The following is a 16,423-nucleotide window of genomic DNA, read 5'->3' as shown; positions in this document are numbered from 1 at the left end:
CACACACAGCACACGCGCACACACACACCCACACACACACCCACACACACACACACACACACACACACACATACACACACACACACACACACACACACACACACACACAACCCCAGGGAGAGGTCACTCATTCAAACCTCGTCCACTTGTTTGCTGAAGGACCACTTTCTACTGCTCCTTGTTTTTTCTCTTTCTTCATTGTGTTATTTTCCATTAAACCTGTATTTCTCCACGTCTTTCTTTTCCAGAGACCCCAAGCAAAGCCTTTGGAAGCCACACAATGTTCTTGTTACAGAGGGCTGGCCGTGGCCTGGGTTGTATATGCGTGCCATTCCCAGAACCCAGCCAGCTGAATCTCAGTCAACACACCCACACTCACGCACGCACAGACAGACGCTGTGGCCACATGAGGTGGTATGTTTTATGAGATAACGGTTTTTAGTCACTGAATATTAATGGCTATTAGTAACATGCAATAAAAACGGGGGGGGCTGTGGGTGTGGGTGTGGGTGTGGGTGTGGGTGTGCATCTCTGTGTCCTACCTGCAGTTGATACTAGTCTCTTGCTCCAGTCTTCTCCCAAGCAGTCTGGCTATAGCAGTAAAACTGTTGCTCATCCTGTAGATGTCTTTACCACAGCCACCCAGTATAGAGGGGTATCTGTCAGTCAGAGTTCGGATCTCTTGTAGTAAAGTGTGATGGAAGCTGTGCTCCATACTCCCCAGTAGCGATACCAGGTAGACCAGGGAGCTGTGGGCCTGACTCTGGCGGGGGGGGGGGAAGAGAAGGGGTTAGGATGTGTCTTGGCATAGTTGGGGTAAAAGGTGTGTGCGTGTAAGCCCACCTCTACATTTGGTTTCATTCAGTCTCTCAATGACTTGATGTTTTCAGGTGGCACGTTGTCTTCTAGGATTAAAGCCAGGAGAGGAGGGTCTCTTATGAGACTGATAATAATATGATGTCAGTTATTATTCATATTATGAATGATAACTGAGAGGACAAGCCTGTTATCTTCTCGCCGCCAACTTTTCACGCCTTTCGTATAAATACCCCTCTCCTTCTCACTTCCAGTCACCCCTCCCTCCCTCTTTCACCTCTGTCTTACTTCTTACCCCAACTAACAGAACCAAACACACTAGTGAAGCTCTTACATTGAGTAATCAGACATATGCCCCTGTTACACAACCTCTGGTGTTGTTGAGTCACAAACACCCAGTTGTAGGTGTGTTGTCTGGGTCATGTGACTCCATCCATACAGGGATACAAGGTGATTGATTGGTGGAGAGACGGACGGTTTCTGCCTAGTCATTAGGTGAGTCACATGACCTTGTCAAGAGGAGTGAGCGACGGTTCCTACTGCATAGTTTGGAAAGGTTCTCTTTCACACAGAAGCTTCTACTGGTGTAGTTGTCTTCAGTCTGCAGCACTCTACACCACAACACAACAGGTTCAGCACACACACACACACACACACACACACAAACACATAAAAACACACACACAAACTTTCTTGGAGACACAACGCTCCAAACTGATCCGCTCCAACAGTAGTGTGTTTGCGTATGTGTGTGAGAGGGGAAGAGCGAGAGAGAGAGAGAGAGAGAGAGAGAGAGAGAGAGAGAGAGAGAGAGAGTGTGTGTGTGTGTGTGTGTGTGTGTGTGTGTGCGCGTGTGTGTGTTTGTATATGTGTGTGTAATCACATGGGCATGGTATGGGGGATTCTGCTTTTGACTGAGGGAAATTGCGTAATTCAAATGAAATCGTTATGGTGTTTAAAAATAACACAAATGGACAGTGATTGGGTGAACAGGAAGCCAGTGGATGTTGATCAACAGGAACAAAATGGAGTACATTTGGATAACATGCACGACACACACAAACACACACACACACACACACACACACACACACACACCCCCCCTGCTATCACCCGAGAGGCCTTAGTGGAGGCATTTCCAAGAATCCATTATGTTGTTTTTTCACATGGTACTAAAGTGAAGAAAGACTGCTGTATTGGGACAGAGTGTGCATGAGTGTGTGTTGAGGGGTTGGGGGAGAGTGTTGAGGGGGGACCGGTGGTCATTTTGTTGATGGCAAGGACCCTTGGAAGAAATTATTGACTAAGACCTGTAAAAACGTTTTGCCATCTCTACTGTGAAAAACTGAAGTTGCTATCTCTACTCTACATCTGTGTGTGTGTGTGTGTGTGTGTGTGTGTGTGTGTGCGTATGTGTGTGTGTGCTCTAAATGCTTTGACGGGCCTATTAGCCTGCAGTGTAACACTCATAGGGCTTTCACACGCGTTCGGAAACCTCCGAACGTTGGCGCTGTCTGGCGAACGAGCCCGCGTTCATACCAGTGTATCGTTCGCCAGACAGCGCCAACGTTCGGAGGTTTCCGAACGCGAACGCGAACCGGCGTTCGTAACTGCCGGTGTGTAAGCCCTATCAGTGGTCCAGTTCTTCTGTTAATTACTATAGACACTAATGCAATGACGTGACTGGAGAGATCTTACCTTAAAAAAAGTGCCAGTCCTGAGAGTAGGGTGAGGTCAGAACAGGTTGCCTACCTTGGTAGTAATCATGCAAGTGTCAAATATTGTAGTATTGAATGTGGATAGGTGATGTGTCTGTGTGAGGTACAGTATGTTTTCATAACTGAAAACAGTAGGTTTAACACCTGCTTTTTACCCTGACTTTACCATGTGCACTACCTACTATCTTGTATTGCCCACTAACCCTCCATCTCTCTACCGACTAATATCACAATGTGCTTTCATCCCATTCCTGTTATTTCATCCCTCAGGAGGACACATAGACGCCACATCCCCCCCGCAACCCTTCCAATTTAATCTATCCACCACGCTCAGCTGACCACAACCTCATTGTCACGGGAGGACTGTCAGTCAACGGTCCGGAAAGCTGAGGATATCTCAGTTTACATGTCCCTCCATTTCCTGGCCCTCTTTAATAAAGTTATGTGTAATAAAGTGGAATGAAAGTATTGAACACACTAAGAAAAAGCAGTACATCACAGCAAGGAAAGGCAAGGAACCAGCTGAAAACTCTACCTCCAATCTGTGCTAATTAATGTCAGCTGGGTTGGAATATATTGATGGGCTATAAAAGTTTTTTTTGTTACCAAGGTGCCACACAACAAACATCTAATGATGGGTAAAAGCAAAGAGCTGTCTCAAGACCTTCGCAACCAGATTGAACCAGATTTCACCAAACATGAAAATGGAATTGACTACAGATGTATTTCACAACTTCTGAATGTTCCAGTAAGCACCATTGGGGGCATTATCCGTAAATGGTTTGATTGATTTCTGATCAGGGAGTTAGAAGGATACTTAGAAGAGTAGCCAGAGAGCCAGGGACCACTAGGAAAGAATGTTGAAGCTCGTTTTAGGTTTGCCAAACAACATTTGGACAAGCCAGTGAACTACTGGGAGCATGTGACTCTGGTCAGACGAGACCAACATTTTACTTTTAGGCTGTCACACAACACACCATGTTTGGAGGAGAAATGGCACTGCAAATCACCCGAATAACACTATACCAACAGTCAAGTTTGGAGGTGGAAGTATCATGGTATGGGGCTGTTTCTCCTTTCGTGGTACTGGCAGACTTCATATCATTGAAGGAACAATGAATGGAGCCATGTACAGAGAGATTCTTGAGATGAACCTGCTGCCATCCACCAGGATGCTGAGGATGAGACGTGGGTGGACCTTCCAGCAGGACAAAGATCCAAAGCATACAGCAAAGGAAATTTGCAATTGGTTTCAGAGAAAGAAAATCAACTTGTTGGAATGGCCCAGTCAATCACCTGACTTAAACCCAATTGAAAATGTGTGGAAGCATCTGAAGATTCACAAGAGGTCCCCCCGCAATCTTCAAGATTTAAAGACAATCTGTGTAGAGGAATGGGCCAAAATCACACCTGAATACTGCGGGCGATTAGTTACTTCATACAGAAAGTGCCTTGAAGCTGTCATTACAAACAAAGGCTTCTCCACTATTGAATTCATTTCAGTGTGTTCAATATTTGTTTCCTGTTGCGTTCCACTTTATTACACATAACTTTATTTACATATGAACTTTAATGTTTTGTCTGGATTGTTTGAGTTAATACCAAAGTCTGGTGCAAATTGTACTTGAATTCATAGCTTTCAGTCACGTGGTTTCTTCCCTAGCAACCACCAACCTGACGGGCAAAAAGTATCATAGCAACATCGCTCAACATGGCTGCCTACTATTTAGACCACCTCACCCATGAAGAACTATCAAGATACACGACGGTGATAGGAGTGGAGGATTGACACCATTCAAATAGTGTTGGATTCCCTGTCTTCTACTCTATCCGGACACGTTGGAATTATTATCATAACCCCCGGAGAATCAAAGTTATTGACCTGCAAAGGGTGCCTCCTTGACCGGCTTTTCCCGTGAATAACACCGGTTATGGAGGTGGTACAAACATAAGACTATTATTGCTAAATTCACCATCAGTATACGGTCATTTTGAGCCCTTAACCACCGCGCTGACACCCCGAGAAGATATACTTTTAATATGAAACTCGATCAACCGGGCGTTCACCGGCTGCTGGACGAAACACCCAACTCCCGCTGTCAGCGAGGCGAGGGAATATTTATATCCGGGAATTCGCTCCTTGCTGTGTCCACGGTGATAGGAGTGGAGGATCGACTCCATTCAAATAGTGTTGGATTCCCTGTCTTCTACTCTATCCGGACACGTTGGAATTATTTTCCTAACCCCCGGAGAATCAAAGTTATTGACCTGCAAAGGGTGCCTCCTTGACCGGCTTTTCCCGTGAATAACACCGGTTATGGAGGTGGTACAAACATAAGACTTTTATTGCTAAATTCACCATCAGTATACGGTCATTTTGAGCCCTTAACCACCGCGCTGACACCCCGAGAAGATATACTTTTAATATGAAACTCGATCAACCGGGCGTTCACCGGCTGCTGGACGAAACTCCCAACTCCCGCTGTCAGCGAGGCGAGGGAATATTTATATCCGGGAATTCGCTCCTTGCTGTGTCCACGGTGATAGGAGTGGAGGATCGACTCCATTCAAATAGTGTTGGATTCCCTGTCTTCTACTCTATCCGGACACGTTGGAATTATTTTCCTAACCCACGGGAAATCAAAGTTATTAACCCGCAAAAAGTGGGTTTTGCCCGTGGGTTTTGCCCGCAAAAAGTGCCTTTTGCCCGTCAGGTGGGCGTTTCCACTATGCTGTGACGTCACATGAAAGCTATGAATAGGCTTGTTGGAAATACATTTACTGGACAAAATGCTGATGTGTTCAATACGTATTTCCCCCACTGAGGTTGGTTGTAGAAGTGTTCCTTGGTTTCATCGTCTGCGTTGTTGGTGGGGACATAGCTTTGTACTACTTGGAGGTTTATTGTCTTATGGGTAATATGGAATTTAGTTGTGATGATCCTTAAGTTGATACTCCCTCGGTATGTGGTGCAGAGTTTTCTGGGTGCCCGGAGTAGAGTAGCTAATAGCTTGACCTTCCCCGACTGGAGCCATCTGGTTTCACCCAGACCAAGGAGAGATAGTCTGTACCTCCTAATCTCCTCCGCTATTACTGCTGTTTTTCCTCCTGCATACATGGTCCTGCTAAGTTGGTGGATTGTCTCGGGGTCTGAAGCGTCGGACACATCGTCTCCTTGAGGTTTTCTGTGTACGTCCTCATTTTCTCTTTAGTTCGGGAAGCCCAGCCTTCCACCATTTCTGGCTTCTGGTTTGTTTTGGAGTTAGTTTATCAGTCCCCTCCCCTATCCTATTGTCTTCCAGGTAATGGATTACAGTCTCATACCCCATGAGACCAGTCAAGCTTTGGGTCGTGTACAAGCTGTTTCGACACGTCAAGCCCAACCAACTCCTGCTGCTGTGTAGTGAAAGCTGCGACCAGAGCATTTCGTACCAGCAGCGCGAGACAGCTTGACAGATTTGTTGTAAGTCCGTCGGTTAAAGGCGTCTTCTAAATGCCAAACATGTAAATGTCTGTCTAGAACACAGCCTACATCCTCGACCACATTATCATTATTGAAGAATCTTCTTGTCGGTAAAATGATGGAATGGATCAATCTATTGAGGATTCGTGATCTTAAATGCGTTGTGTCATCTCAGGATAGATTAGGTGTGCAGCATACACGATTTGACAAGGAATAGAAGTTCCAACACGGGTCCAATGAGTACTAACAGATTTTATTAAGACAACAGCAGAGTAGCTTCGTCAGTAAAGTACAAGCATTTGAACAATCACACTCTGGCCCAGGATGGTTTAAATACCCTGGGAGTCAGATAAGCCTTGGATCACCGTGCCACATCGTAATAATCAACATCAGTCAGCCTGACGCCAGCCTGCAAGACACCCAAGGCCGGTGTCTGTACCGACTGCCAGTCAGGCTGCCCGATGCAGAGACCATCTTCTAAACACGACAGACAACAGCTGAACGGCGTGATAGAGCAATGACGCACAGATTTATATTATAAAGAAATCCCACTAAAACCTAACAGTGAAATACTATCAAGATCTAACATTATCAATACATTATTACTGACCTTTATTATTGTTCAGTTTGTCCACATTATCAAACAGCTACGACATTGTTTCTTAAAGCTAATCTATCCAGCACTGTGCGGGTGCTTGAGTAGCAGCTTTCCAAGGTTGAATGTTTATGCCTTAAATAAGCTTTTTCCTCTAGACTAAGTGCTTGGTCAGTGTCCATATCTCACTCATCTACAGTACAGATTGCTGCTAGTGCTGTGGATTCATAGTAGACTCAGCTAGTAGAGAGCAGACACAAAGCAAAGCTTCCACAATGTCACTACAGTGTGTGTGTGTGTGTGTGTGTGTGTGTGTGTGTCTTGTCTGTGTCTGTGTGTGTGTGTGTGTGTGTGTGTGTGTGTGTGTGTGTGTGTGTATGTAAGGGAGGAGGCTGACTAAGTCAAGCTGACACAGGGAGTTCCGGCCTCTGTATCAACATCAATCCACTGACCATCGCTGATGGTGAGAGAGAAGAGAGAAGAGAGAGAATAAAAGTGGGAAACAGGGTGAATGAGAGAGAGGAGGGTAGAAGGGGGGGGGGGGGGGGAGAACGGGAAGTCGGGAAGTCGGGAGAGAGAGGAGAGAGGGGTAACCTGATCAAAAAGGGAGTTACGGAAAAAAAGGTGAGAGGGCTTGAGTTCAAACGGGAAAGAGAAAGAGAGGAGAGAAGGTAAGAGAACATAAGAGAGGAATGTTTGTGTATGCCTCACCTCATTGATCAACCCCACGGCACCATGGACCTTGGCCATGTGTCCCAGCAGGCCTGGAGACTGCTGCCCCACAATCCTTAGCGTAGGCAGGAAGTGAACCAGGGAGGAGGGGCTAGCCTTCGACAGGTCTACGAGTGCACCCAGTAGGGCCTCATTCAAAGAGGAGTCACCTAGGTAACCGACCAGGGAGGGGACCAGGGGGCTCAGCACCTGCAGGGGGAGAAGACAACAACAACAACCCTACTAACAGACAGTGTTGCCAGATAGGGCGCATTCCCGCCCAATTGGGCTACTTATGATCACACTGGGCGGCTTTTAGACGGTGGTTAGGCTGGAAAACAATCCCATCTGGCAACACTGCTAACAGAGGAGGCTGGTGGAGGAACGGATCGGAATGAGGAAGAGTATCAAACATGTGTTGGCAGTGGCCGACTGTCACCATGGCTTCTACGTGGATGCAGCCTCACTACTCGGTACTTGGTCACGGCTTTTCACTGTCCTGGTGCCCCACTGGTGGAACGAGCTTCCCACTGCTGCCAGGAAGGCAGTGTCATGTATCTTCCACCGGAGACTAAAGACCCATCTTATCTCTTCAGGCTACACCTTAACTGTCCCTCTTCATCCCCTCTACCCCCCTGTACATTTTCTCTACTGTAAATACAATTAAACAATAAAATATATATATATATATATATATATATATACAGTGTGTTCGGAAAGTATTCAGACCCCCTTACATTTTTCACACAGACTTGTAGAACGTTTTGCAGATTTATTACAAAATGAACACTGAAATATCACATGGCCATAAGTATTCAGACCCTTTGCTGTGACACTTGTATATTTAACTCAGGTGCTGTCCAATTCTTCTGATCATCCTTGAGATGGGCCTACACCTTCATTGGAGTCCAGCTGTGCTTAATTATATTGATTGGACTTGATTGGGAAAAGCACACACCTGTCAATATAAGACCTTACAGCTCACAGTGTAAAGTCAGAGCAAATGAGAATCATGAGGTCGAAGGAACTGACTGATGAGCTGAGAGACAGAATTGTGGCAAGGCACAGATCTGGCCACGGCTACAAAAACATTTCTGTTGCACTTAAGGTTCCTAAGAGCACAGTGGCCTCCATAATCCTTAAATGGAAGAAGTTTGGGACGACCAGGACTCTTCCTCGAACTGTCCGTCCGGCCAAACTAAGCATCCGGGGGAGAAGAGCCTTGGTGAGAGAGGTAAAGAAGAACCCAAAGATCACTCTGGCTGAGCTCCAGAGATGCAGCGGGGAGATGGGACAAAGTTATAGAAAGACAACCATCACTGCAGCCCTCCACCAGTCGGGGCTTTATGGCAGAGTGGCCCGACGGAAGCCTCTCCTCAGTGCAAAACACATGAAAGCCCGCATCGAGCCAAAAAACACCTGAAAGACTCCTAGACTCGGAGAAATAAAATTCTAGAACTTTTTGGTCTTAATTCTAAGCGGTATGTGTGGAGGACACCTGGCACTGCTCATCACCTGCCTAATACCATCCCTACAGTGAAGGATGGTGGTGGCAGCATCATGCTCTGGGGGTGTTTTTCAGCTGCAGGGACAGGACGACTGAATGCAATTGAAGGAAAGATGAATGCAGCCAAGTATATTGATATCCTGGACAAAAACCTTTTCCAGAGTGTTCACGACCTCAGAATGGGCCGAAGGTTCACCTTCCAACAAGACAATGATCCCAAGCACACAGCTAAAATAACGAAGGAGTGGTTTCAGAACAACTCTGTGAATGTTCTTGAATGGCCGAGCCAGAGTCCTGACTTAAATCCAATTGAGCATCTCTGGAGAGACCTGAAGATGGCTGTCCACCAACGTTCACCATCCAACCTGACAGAACTGGAGAGGATCTGCAAGAAGGAATGGCGAAAGATCCCCAAATCCAGTTGTGAAAAACTTGTTGGATCATTCCCAAGAAGACTCATGGCTGTATTGGCTCAAAAAGGTGCTTCTACTCAATACTGAGCAAAGGGTCTGAATACTTATGGCCATGTGATATTTCAGTGTTTATTTTGTAATAAATCTGCAAAAATGTCTACAAGTCTGTGTTTTTCTGACAATATTGGGTGCTGTGTGTGCATGAACGAGGAAAGAAATGAAATTAATTGATTTTAGCAAATGGCTGCAATATGACAAAGGGTGAAAAATGTAAGGGGGTCTGAATACTTTTCGAACCCACTGTATATATGTTACGGTACATGTGGGAACACGGCACATGTGGGAAAACTAGGGTTAGGGTTAGGTGCTAGGGTGCTACGGTTAAGGTTAGGGTTAGGGGTAGGGTTAGGGATAGGATTAAGGTTAGGGTTAGGCATGCCAGCATGTACCAAATTGACGTAGCACCTAACCCTAACCCTAGTTTTCCCACATGTACCGTATTCCCACATGTATCGTAATATATATATATATATATATATATATATATTAAATGAAACCTCCTGATTTCATCTAGCATTACGACTGCCAATGCCCCCTGGCCAGAATGAGGAATAGTCTCAAACATGCCATGGCATAGATTAGCATAGATTACTCTTTCTTGCGATGACTCATGGATTGATGATTCACTGACTTAGACAAAATGTATTTGTTGTAAGTCTGCTAAATGCCAAATATGTAAATGACACGATTGCTCAATCCATTCCATGCAAGAACAAAGAGTCAGTCTTTCACTGAACATGACTGTTCTTCATTCTTTACATTGTTTTAGAGCTGGGGTCCTCTGGGGTCCATTTTTCAATACAAATGCTGAATGAATTATTACACAATCTGGAGTGAGATGTATTCCCTTGAAATCTAAATTTAAATCAAAAACAACTGGAAAGACTTGAGAGCCTGGTCAACTTGTGAAGGTGAAAGGAGACACTTGAGATGGATTAAACAGCAGGGAGGTAAGATGAGGAAAAGAGAGACACCAGGGGCCTCATTTATAGAACGTGCTTAGGTCAAATTTTACAAATGTTATCTTACCCGTGTCGTACGTAGAAAACCACGTCAACGTAGTGATTTATACAATTTCAACGTGAGTCAATTTGACCGTGGAAACGATCGTAGCTCGACGTCGAGTATTCATTTGCTTACGCACATTACCTACTGGTTATGCGGAGTTATTACAGGCATGTGAGCCGCACTGGAAAAACGTTGCCTACTGTAATTCATGCAAAGTTTAAGTGGCTCGTAATAAAATTAACGATGTTGTTATCTGCCGAGAAAATGAGTTTAATTCAAGATTTAAAGGGAACTTATGATTGAATTTCAGTCTTCCTTTATGTCCCTCCGGAGCTGTCTATCTCCCCTTCAACATGCCTAGTGCGTTCCACAACGGACCTTGCCCGGCCACGCGCTAAATTATACTGGAGTTTCTCCGGTGTCTGGGAGTTCGCAAAGGGAGTTCGCAATCCTGTTTTCAATGTCACCTGATAAGAATAAGACCATTATATTATGATAGTATAAGCAGCACTCGAGTTGAGGCGGGATGAAAACAGTCAAAATCGTCTCCCTTCTAAAACTGCCCTCCCCTCTTTCCATACGTTATGTCATTTATCAATGAACGTGGTATTACTGCTATTTCAAGGTGCGAGGGGGCACGCACACATGCAATGACATTTTTACTGACACTGAAGTCACTGATGCTGAGGGGATGCTAAAATTGTCATCATATGATAAAATCCACCATCCCCCCTGATTTTCTTTTACAACTTGAGTAGCCTATACTGAGTATAAGCATTTGCCTGGTTAGTTGTCATGATCAAACGTTACAAACGCAACTTACCGAGAAGCCACCCTTCTCTGCCCTCTTCCAGACAAACGCCTACCCTATATTATAGCACTTGTCTTAATTCAGCCGCTATAATTGAGCCTCTATCACAGGGCGTTAATACAAACCTCATTCACCTGCGTTCAATTCCAAGTATATTTGGTATTTATAGAAGGAAGCACGTACGCAACTTTAAACCATCTCAGCCCGTTTTATAAATAATGCTTACGTCCGTTTAGAAAAATGTGCTTACGTGAAAGTCAAAGATGACGTTCAAGTACTTTTTTATAAATGAGGCCCCTGGGGCCTCATTTATAGAACGTGCTTAGATCACATTTTTATCTTACCCGTGTCGTACGCAGAAATCCACGTCAACGTAGTTATTTATACAATTTCAACGTGAGTCGATTTGAACGTGGAAACGATCAAATCTCTACGTCGTGTTTTCGACTTGCGTACGCAAATCACCTACTGGTTATGCAGTTATTACAGCCATGTGAGACGCTCTGCCTACTGTCATTCATTCAAGTGGCTCGTAATAAAATTAACGATGTTGTTATCAGCCGAGAAAATTAGTTTAATTCAAGATTTAAAGGGAACTATTGTTTATGATTGTATTTCAGTCTTTCTTTATATCCCTCCGGAGCTGTCTATCTCTCTTCAACATGCCTATATATAAGCACTATAATAATTTAATATAATATAGGATATGATATATTATATAACACTATAGTGCGCTCCACAACGGACCTTGCCCGGCCACGCGCTAACTGATACTGGATTTCGAGTTGAGTCGGGATGAGGGGGAATGGCACCCCCCCTGAAATAAAAACAGTCCAAATCATCCCCCTTCTAAAACTGCCATCCCCCCTTTCCATCCCTTATGTCATTTTATCAATGAACGTGGTATTACTGCCCTCTCCCGCTTCCAGACGCACGCCTACCCTATAATATAGTATTAACGCCCTGTGATAGCGGCTCAAATAGCGGCTGAATAAAGCCAAGTGCTATAATATAATATAATACAGACAGTATATAATATTGTCTGTATTATATTTTATTATAGCACTTGGCTTCATTCAGCCGCTATAATTGAGCCGCTATCACAGGGCGTTAATACAAACCTCATTTACCTGCGTTCAATTCCAAGTATGTTTGGTATTTATAGAAGGAAGCACGTACGCAAGTTGAAATCATCTCAGCTCGTTTTATAAATAATGCTTACGACGGTTTAGGACAATGTCCTTACGTCAAAGTCAAAGATGACGTTCAAGTACATTTTTATGAATGAGGCCCCTGGAGCTAAGTTGCATAAACTAAGTTAAAACTGGTCTATGGGCCTAGACTGGTCTCATTTTAGCTGTAAGACTCCAAAGGTTTGGATTGTAACAATTAATAAGAGGTTAAAGTACAGAGCCTGCAGGGTTCTGGAAAAAAATATTGTGGACAGATGAGACAAAGATGAACATGTACCAGAGTGATGGCAAGAGTGAAGTGTGTGCCCAATTTCCACTGCGTACCACCTCATCAGAAGTTTAACTTTTGGAGTGTAGAGCCAAAAGAAGAGAACATGCTTCGCTGTCCCTTACTCACGCTGGGTACTGTACACTACAGAACCAAAAGTATGTGGATACCACACACACCCAGCCACACCCATTGCTAACAGGTAAAAGCAAGCATACCAGGGATGTGCAGTCAGGGGAGGCAGGGGAGGCAGAGGAGGCAGAGCCTATCCAATAAAAATAGCTGTTATGAAAAGTAAAACAATTAAATAATAAAATAAATATTAATATTTGTCCTATTTTTTATTTGTGTTATGAATGTCCTTTCTGTATGATTTCAATCATTTTTTATAGTCAAAATCACCAAATTTGCGCAGCTCTGCTGCAAATACAGGGAGAGACCAGAGGCCTTATTTATAAACATTTACTTGAACGTCATCTCTTTAACTTGCACGTGAGCATTTTCTAAATGGACGTAAGCATTATTTATAAAACAGGCTTGAAATTGAACGCAGGTGAATGAGCTTTGTATTTACGCCCTGTGATAGCGGCTCAATAGTAGACTATTTATAGGATAGTCTTTAATGTGCAACACCTGGGGAATCACAATAAATCTCGCCTTTATCACGCCTCAATTTAGAATGATTACCCCATACAATAGCCTAATGGCAAATAAAGAAAGACTGAAATACAATCATAAACATCTGTTCCCTTTAAATCTTGAATTTAACTCATTTTCTCGGCTGATAACAACATCGTTAATTTTATTACGAGCCACTTTCACTTTGCATGAATTACAGTAGGCAATAATGTGTTCGAGTGCGGCTCACATGCCTGTAATAACTCTGCATAACCAGTAGGTAATGTGCGTATGTCAAGTCAAGACCTGACGTAGAGCTACGATCGTTTCCACGGTCAAATTGACTCACGTTGACATTTTATAAATCCCTACTTTGACGTGGTTTTCTACGTACGGGTACGGGGTAAGATCAAATTTGATCCAAAGTACTTTCTATAAATGAGGCCCCAGAGGTACAGCAGCGACGAGCTCAGCCTCACCTCAACCCCTCAGAAACCCCTCAGAAAGTGAGCTATTGTGAAGTGGAAATGTCAAGGCCAACAACAGCTCCGCTGAAGCAGTAGACCCTACAAGCTCCCACAAGTGTTAAAAATTGTGAGACCAGCCAGTGTTTTGATCAACCAGTTCATTTTTTTATTTTTTATTTTATTTTTATTTTTTACATATGCTGAAACTACATATTGTACGCTTTCAAATGAAATGTCATACATTGAAATCAGAAAAAGGCTGTAGACGATATGCGTATTTGATTGTTGGTACCCCTGAAATCACTACCCTGAGTTTTTCACACTTCTGCACAGCCAGGTAATGGACGGTAACAATAGCTGGTTAACAATCTCTGGCTTTCTAACACTGCACTGTATTGCATTTCCAGAGCAATGCCGCGACTGAAGAGACTGCAGCAACTGAATGAAAAATAATGATAATAATGTGTCAACTGACACTGTTATTATTGAAATGATTCAACCAACATTACATGAACACAAAACGTGAATGAAAGCTATAAACTGCAGCTATAAACAGACAGTCATGTTCTGAGCTGCTGTGCAGTCTGGTGGGGTAGGGGGCATGTGACGTCTTTTCTTTAACATGTTTGTAATCTATAACACTTGGCATGTTACAGTATTCCAGTATTACACACAGAACATGAGTCTTACGCACAACTTTTACAACATAGACGTACCGTACCGTAAACTTACCATAGCTCCAAAGCTAGCATTGATAATAAATCTTAATAATAAAGAAATGTCTAAATACACAAACACACTGGTTTCAACTAACTAACAAAGTTGCCTACCATATGTAGATACATAGAAGACTTACCGTACGAGATCGACGTTCCATAGAAACTTTCTTTGTAGAGTCATTTCTGAATCATTCATAAATGTCAGTATAGTTCCCAAAACATCTTATTCATTTATTTTGCCTAATCGGTGTCCAATGTTTGGGTGTCCAGAGATTGTTTAGAGCTATAGTAAGCCTCTGCTCCGTATTGTAAACAAAGAGACAGCATAGCATGCATCCTCCTCCCTAGCTCAGCCATAGGCTGGTTCGATCGACCTTGATAGCCAAGGATATCAAATGAAACCAAACATGCCCACCCCCAAGCCCCTAGTAAAACATACGAAAAACAAGCTTATTTGACTGACAAATGACACATATTTAATGATCGTAAAACTGTTCGAAAAAAGAGAGTGGGTACTTCAAGAATTCGGGATATTTAGAGCGGAAGAACTTTGACCAGCTTTTTGGAGCCTTTGCCGTTCGCGGGTGGTTTACCCTTAGATCAGCTTGCGTCACAATTGTCTGTCCTCATTTTCAACACTCACTACTGAGTTCCAAACTGCCTCTGCAACGTCAGCACCAGAACTGTTCATCTGGAGCTTCATATAATGGGTTTCCATGGCCGAGCAGTCGCACACAGGCCTAACATCACCATGCCAACCGTCAGCTGGAGTGGTGTAAAGCGGAGGCATCTGGGTTATTAGTGCACTAGAGAATTGCATGCTTCCAACTTTGTGGCAACAGTTTGGGGAAGGCCCTTTCCTGTTAGATTAGATTAGATTCAACTTTATTGTCATTGCAGAGTACAAGTAATAAGACAACGAAATGCAGTAGAAGGGAAGTTCCGCCCGAACAGGGACATGAAACTGGACTCTCAGATTAAAAGTCTGATGCTCTACTGAGCTATCCAGGCTTTTAGCAAAACAATGCCCCTGTGCTCAAAGCGAGGTTTCCTAATGCCGAGTTTGGTGTGGAAGAACTTGACGGGCCTGCACAGAGCCCTGACCTGAACCCCAAACAAACACCTTTGGGGTGAATTGCCTGCAAGTCAGGCCTTCTCATCCAATATTACTGGCCGACCTTACTAATGGTCTCGGAACGGAATGGGAGTGAAATCCCTGCAGCCATGTTTAAAAATCTAGTGGAAAGCCTCCCCAGAAGAGTGTAGGCTGTTAAAGCAACAAAGGGGGGGACCAACTCCATAATGCACATGGTTTCGGAATGAGATGTTCAACAAGTACGGGTGTGATGTTTTTCGGGGGTTCACATACTTTTGGCCATGTATATCTCCCTTTATCTCTCTCCCCCTCTTTCTGACTGGACACATCCCAATGACACATTCAAGCTTTCCCTGATCTATACCTCATTTGCTGGGAATCCTGCATCATGACTAAGTGTGTGTGTGAGGCCTTATTTTTAAGTGTGTGTGTGTGTGTGTGTGTGTGTGTGTGTGTGTGTGTGTGTGTGTTTGTTTGAGAGCAATCATAGCAGTTTCTCATGTAACTGTGAACTCGACTGTGCTCTCTGTCATAATGTTGCCTTTCACCTCTCTGACCATTTTTTCACCAGTCTAGTTCAAGCACATCCCTCCTCCAAAGCAGGGGTTTCTGATGACTTAGCTTGTTCTCTCTTCATGTGAGGGACAACTTATATCTACACATGTATATGTTACGGTACATGTGGGAATACAGTACATGTGGGAAAACTAGGGTTAGGGTTAGGTGCTACGTCAACTTGGTACATGCTGGCATGTCTAACCCTACCCCTAACCCTAACCTTAACCCTAGCACCCTAGCACCTAACCCTAACCCTAGTTTTCCCACATGTACCGTATTCCCACATACCATAACATATACATTCTTTCCCCTCTCTACTCTCCTCTAGTTAGACCACAGTCTCTGGAGCCTAAAGCAGCCTTCCCATATGGTGTCTGGAATAACATCAGTGATTCAGGAACT

At 44.0% G+C, this 16,423-nt stretch overlaps 1 protein-coding gene across 1 annotated transcript in view; it reads right to left on the bottom strand.

Moving 5' to 3' along the window:
• veph1 (ventricular zone expressed PH domain-containing 1) overlaps positions 1-16,423 on the bottom strand; it is a gene marked incomplete at both ends in the record, with an annotated part of 105,312 nt that overhangs the window by 48,362 nt on the left and 40,527 nt on the right. Inside the window, 2 exons of the mRNA XM_080543675.1 lie at positions 556-763; positions 7,304-7,513. Of these exons, the coding sequence (XP_080399801.1) occupies positions 556-763; positions 7,304-7,513 (418 nt within the window). The remainder of the gene's footprint in view (positions 1-555; positions 764-7,303; positions 7,514-16,423) is intronic.

The sequence above is a fragment of the Nansenia antarctica genome, assembly GCF_963989245.1.
Source record: "Nansenia antarctica genome assembly, chromosome: 12".
NCBI lineage: Eukaryota > Metazoa > Chordata > Actinopteri > Argentiniformes > Microstomatidae > Nansenia > Nansenia antarctica.
Note: the sequence above shows the minus strand (reverse complement) of the source record. Positions and strands in the feature narration are given on the sequence as shown.